Raw genomic sequence first — 6,118 nt, 5'->3', positions numbered from 1 at the left:
AAGTATAAGCTTGCTGTATAGCAATTGCTTGAGACACACTAACAGCAGCACATGCAGGGAGCTGAATTATTTCCCATTAGTGGTTTATTTGGATATAAGAATAAAAATTCCACTTTCAGTCTTCAGTTTAACAAGGAAGAAGCCACAGCAATGGAGTTTCAAGTATTGTGTTGCCCTGTACACAATACACCAGTAACCATTTGCATGCAGCAAGGTAAACCTTTTAAAAAAGGAAACTCAAGAGTTCACCATTCATGAGAAATCTTTTATTTGAACTATTTCAATTCTATGCATGCATGTGTTAGAAAAAGAACATCCATGGAATTGTTTATTCAATTAACTCCATATCTTCTCCAAAGCAAATCAAGAAACAGTGGCCTTATGTAGTACAGTAAACCGTCATTCAGTCCCTTCCACTCCAAAACACAAACTATGGGATAGGATCCTCATCTCATACCTGATCAGCACCATTGCATCGGTATTCATGTATTTTCAATGTACAGAAATGTTAGCCCCTTCATGCTTCAATACAACACATTCAGCTTAAAAGCAGAGCTTTAAATTGTTCTCTCAAGGGCAATAAACAACTCCAGATAAAAGAATTTCTACCACCACTAAAAATAATGACATTATTACCCATGTAAGTTATTTTTTAAATACAGTTTTAGCGCTTTTATGGCTGGGAAAGAATTTCATGTCAACGGAGACCAAAATCTTAATCCACAGGGCAAGCAGAGACAGGCAATGGTAGTATAAAATTTACACACACTGCTTGACCAATGTTCCCCTAGGGTGGGATAAGGATAGCTCAGCCTTGAAGGAGCATTCTGTGTGGGCTAAAACTTTTAACACAAAGATGCCAACTGTGATGACTTTTACTTCAGAAATCCTATTAAAAATTACCCAATATGTTTCAGCAATCCAGAAACCCGAACCTCTACCAAAGTACATTTTTTATGGCGTAAAAGTCATTTGTTAGAACACATTGATGGCTTAGCCTAGAAACAAACTTTTGAAGCACATGGTTCTGCCTCTTCTCTACATTTAAATGTATTAATTATTTTTAATTTGAACATTCATTTTTAGAAGTTGCTCTCAAAACTTCAGCTTCCTATTTCAGCAGGCCCGCAGCGGAGAACAGACTGGTGCATGTGTCAGAAAGAGTTTAATTAGCAGCCCTAACAAAGACAGCATTGCATTTTAAGCTCTGCATTTCAAGTACCAATTCTGCGTTTTACAGATGAACCAACAAGTAGAATGCAGCATTTATCTACACTGTGTTACCCCATCTACAGATTATAGCAATCATCAATCTTTTAAAGAGGACATTACAAATCCAGAAGATAATATAGTCTTGAAAAGTAAGAATTAATATTCAACATCCAAGAATTTAAACAATTGCTGTTCAGATATATGTACCGATCACTCCCTTTGCATACTTGGGCTCACTTCCCTCCACTCCATAAAACTGATTACAATATATCCTTCACATTTACACATAAAACACTGAAATGTTGATTTAAGAATGCATTTCAGTACACTAGATGAAAGCTATGAGTGGGGTGTTAGGATGTAAAACAAAAAATACCTAGAAATAGGTGGTCCTTCCCAGTTGAATTAAGTTCACAGTAGCCTGTTATTTACTGGAGGCCCGTACACAGAAGCCAGGCAGCTCCGCTCAGGCGAAGTGACATACATTTCTCCCAGGAGTCCCAGCACGTATGCAGCTCATTAAATAAAACAAGGGGAGATACCACTAGAAGTCTGGGTATACAGCATCTTTGCAAGCTTTTGAGTGGCTACATCAATGAACATTGGTTTGTCTTTTTTAATAATCATATTTTCCTCACAGAAGTAAAACAAAGAAAAACTGGCACAATTAGTCCCTTCACCCAAACAAAACACAATACAAAAAGCAGATGATATCAGACTTTCCAAAAAACTGAAGTGATGGCCAATAGCTTACATCTTTCTTTTTAACTAAGCACAGGCCATCCGACTTCAATAATTTAGTTTAACACCCCCCTAACGCTTTGGTTACATCTACACTTGCCCCGTTCTTTGGAGGGGGCATGGTAATCAGGGTGATGGGAGATTACTAATGAAGTGCTGTCATTCATATGCAGCACTTCATTAGAGAAATGCTCCCCACAGCAACTTTGAAGCATCAGACTTTGAAGTGCTAGCATGCGTGTAGCAGTGGGCACTTTGAAGTGCCTTTACCGCCCAAAATTTTGCAAGTGGAGACAGCCTGCGTGTTGCTTTACTGTGGGGGGAGGTTATTTCATCACCAAACTTCTTGCATTGGGATACAATTTCCTATTCATTAGTATAAATGTTACACAAAGCTAATGGTTAAATCCATTTAATAGCCCATAGTCATATATGATCAATAAAACAAGCATATTTTTACATGAGTATTGGAAAGTCAAGGCAAGAAAGAATTTATGTTATATCATAACCCCATCTGCAAATTAGTATTTGGTCCCCCTGGAAAATAAAAACTAAGAAAATTTTAAGTGTGATTAAGTCTATTTGGTGCTGACTTTTGAGTAATTAGCCACCATGTGTCAATGCATCTGATCAAATTGCTGCAACTTAGTTTTCCTTCATTTTCTTTAAGTAGCGAGCCCGCACTTGCTTGTTTGTTTTCATCGTCAAGTTGATGACAGCAGAGATCGGAAGAAGAGAAGAGATCCAACCCTAAGAAATTAGAAGAAAAAACTCCAGTTGTTATCACCTGTGCCAAACTAACTTAAAAGTCATCACTTGTGTGTTCAAATGTGACAAAATTAGAACTAAGTATGAAAGAACAAGTTTCAGTCTTAGTTTTAAAAAAAAAAAAACTAATATAATTCAGCACACTTTCTCCACCAAAAATACATGCAGAACATACTCAGGACTATGTAAAACAAATAACCTTCTCTTGTCCAAGGTAACTTACAATAGCAGCATGGGGCAGATATCCATTGGTCTGGGACTGCAGGCCAACTGTGCCGAGGGCAGCTCTCACATACGTTTCAGGAGTGGGCTTATGAAATGTTGGCTTGCGGATTTTAGTCATTTTTGTAGCCACGTAAAACGGTAAAACACTCTGCAGGTGAGGGAAAAAAGATCACATAAGTAAAGTGTATTTTCACAAAAATTCCATATATATGTCTACTGAACATGGCAAGAAACAACAAGGTTCACATTGCACATCCTGGCTTAGAGTCCCTAGGTGTGCTGTCCACACAGACAGACTTCCACATGATTACAGAGACCACTATTCTTTACTTAACAGTATGACACAAAGTAACAGAGAGGTAGCCATGTTACTCTGTATCCTAACAAAACAAAAAAGCAGTCACACAGCACTTTAAAGACTAACAAAATAATTTATTAGGTGATGAGTTTTCGTGGGGCAGACCCACTTCAGATATGGAGATAGTCCATTTCCAGTGCAGCACTATTGCCATATCTGAAGTGGGTCTGCCCCACGAAAGCTCATCACCTAATAAATTACTCTGTTCGTCTTTAGAGTGCTACATGACTGCTGTTTTGTTAGGGCACACACAGATCAAGAAAACAAAGGTATGCCTGTCTTTCCAATAACTCAGTTTCCTCATCAATATGGAGAGTTCTTTGGGCCTGAGCAGAATGTTCTGGTGGCAACCCTGCAGCTGGCCCTTCAAAAACATGGATCCTTTCTCTAGGTCACCTAGCTCTCTCTGACCTGGGCTGCTCAACATTTAAAAAGGACCCATGCTCCAAAAGCCTGTCTCTTTTTGTTCCTCTCCTGTCCAAAGCTTCCTATTCAATAGCTCCCTTGAGTTTGTGCGTCTCCTATCAACATCTGGTTCCTTTTTTCCATTGCTGGTGTTTTTCCACTTTTCACATCACTAGCCTCTGCAAATTAGGCAGGAGAAAACTGGTTAACTTCAGCTCCAGCAAAGCCATTGTTCTCTAAGTTCTATTGACCCACCCTTACACCTAGCCTGGGAGGAATAGGTTTACAGCTTTGTCAGCAAGTAGTGGATTCCACATTTACACACAGGCATTCCCTGACACCGCAAACTTCTTATATGTCCTAACATCAGAATTCATAACTGTAAAGACAGATTCCCCAAATAGTCTCACAAGTGTGTTTTCAGACAGTTTCTATGTACAGCTACTGAACATGGCATGAAGAAATAAAGTTCCGTGTGTATATTAGATGACCTGTAGTTAACAGTACTGGATTTTAAAAAAATATGAAGTTTAACTAAACTCAAAAAATGATCATCTTTTGGTGAAATCACAATCTGTAACATGTATATATTATGTATATACATAAAAATGTCCACACGCATAACCAAATAAAATCAGGATTCAACAGAATTAATCACCCATTGCTATACAACCTCGGGCTGTATTGTTAGATCTCACAAGCAAAACAGGAGTGGGCCTGATCGGTACTTGACAGAAGAACTGATGGAAAAATCTAGATGCTGCGATGGTGGGTTTTGAGACTGAGTGGACAGAGCTGGTACCCACCAAATGCTGCAGCATGACATTTAGGAGCGTGGCAATAGGTAAGTCTCTCACACAGGATCTCAAACCAGTATTCTTGTGCTTGTTAATGGAACTTTGAGAATGGCATCAGCTCATTTTCTGAGCTAATTCCAATTTTGAGTAACTTCATTCTATCTTCACAGATCTTCTTGTTACTTTAGTTGCACAAGGAAGTCAACACTAAAGTATTGCTAGTTTCTGCGTTCCATTTCACAAGGGGATAGATTTCTGTGTAGGCTAAAACATTCCCATGTAAAACAAGACTTATTAGGGAAATTCAGGGGAAAGAATGGCTCGCACAATTTTTTTTTCAAGTCACCGTAACTCCCGCCAATCAGTTTCTTCTTTCAAGTTTATTCTCTTTGCAAATAAACGGCTTAACACCTTAGCCCACAATTTTCAAATGTGGATAAAGGCACTTTAAAAGTGGTCTGATTTTCAGAAGTGTAAAGACCTTCAGCTACCTTTATATGTCAACAGAAGAAGCAAGTGTGCAGCATCTCTAACACCACAACACTCATTCAGGGGGTCTAAATATGAATTTAGGTGTCTAACTTTACAGCATCCAAGTCTGAGCTATACTTTAAGTTAAAAGGTTCTACTCATTCAGTGCCTTCCAAAAGTCTGCTGGACTTTGACTATTTGACAATTCAAATTCACTGGTGAATAAATTTTCCAAAAGCATTTTTTTGAGGCTCAAGACTCTAAATCTTGCTAGTGCCTTTCCAGTAAATTTCAAATGAAGTTTGTGGACAAGCTATTTGAGGTAAAATATAACATTTTTGTTAAATCTATCTTTCTGTCCCCTCGTCTCCTGGAAAAACATTCTTCAAGTTTAGGTAAAATACAGTTTTAATCTTAACTATCATTACCATTGCAAAACAAGTTTATGTACAAATTGCAGTCCCTAAATGCAAAGCTAGATGGTGCCGAAGGATCATCCACTGTCTTCACAAAGAAACTGAGCATGGAGCGGTACTACTGCTAGTTTATATATAGTGTTCTTTAGCCATTATTCCAAATACATCAATGTAGTTAAAATTAGACTATCAAACCTCCTTTTACATCCTGCTATAGGTAAAACCGGCTGCTTATATATGACACTACACTGTTCAGACCAGAAAAGTCTGCAAAGCAACTGATCAAAACTCTGGAGTCCTACGTCCCTGGCTTGTAAACCACATTCATTGCCTATATGAAGAAAGACTAACTGGATCATAATCTGTTTTTATACTGTTGTTTCCTGAGAAACTGCTGCATTCAGATCTTTTGGTACTAGAACCTACCTTGGGATTACAGGAAGTGACTTTCTGCTTCCATGAAAATGCCTTTTTAGTGTCCATAAAACAAAACTAATTATGCAGAATGACAAAGCAGAACTCACAGATATTCTAGGGAAATCCTCCAAACGAGAGAAAAATATGGAAGAAAATCCAGTATGATATCACTACTTTAGTATGTGTATAGTGGTACTAGGAAGAAATGTAAATGGAGCATGATTCTTTTCCTTCCTCACACTTTTAAAATATGTTTAAAAGTATTTGAAGAGAGGCAAAAATGCCTAATATTGACAGAAGGCTGTTCC

At 38.0% G+C, this 6,118-nt stretch overlaps 1 protein-coding gene across 1 annotated transcript in view; it reads right to left on the bottom strand.

Annotated features, from left to right (window-relative positions):
• Positions 1 to 251: 251 nt before the first annotated feature.
• Positions 252 to 6,118, bottom strand: part of HSD17B12 (hydroxysteroid 17-beta dehydrogenase 12) — a 166,846-nt gene continuing 160,979 nt past the window's right edge. Inside the window, exons 10-11 of the mRNA XM_074998955.1 lie at positions 2,945 to 3,094; positions 252 to 2,703 (exon numbers count right to left, since the gene is read on the bottom strand). Of these exons, the coding sequence (XP_074855056.1) occupies positions 2,599 to 2,703; positions 2,945 to 3,094 (255 nt within the window). The 3' untranslated portion in view covers positions 252 to 2,598. The remainder of the gene's footprint in view (positions 2,704 to 2,944; positions 3,095 to 6,118) is intronic.

This window comes from Carettochelys insculpta, chromosome 6, assembly GCF_033958435.1.
Source record: "Carettochelys insculpta isolate YL-2023 chromosome 6, ASM3395843v1, whole genome shotgun sequence".
Taxonomy (NCBI): domain Eukaryota; kingdom Metazoa; phylum Chordata; order Testudines; family Carettochelyidae; genus Carettochelys; species Carettochelys insculpta.
This window is presented reverse-complemented; position numbering and strand designations above follow the sequence as displayed.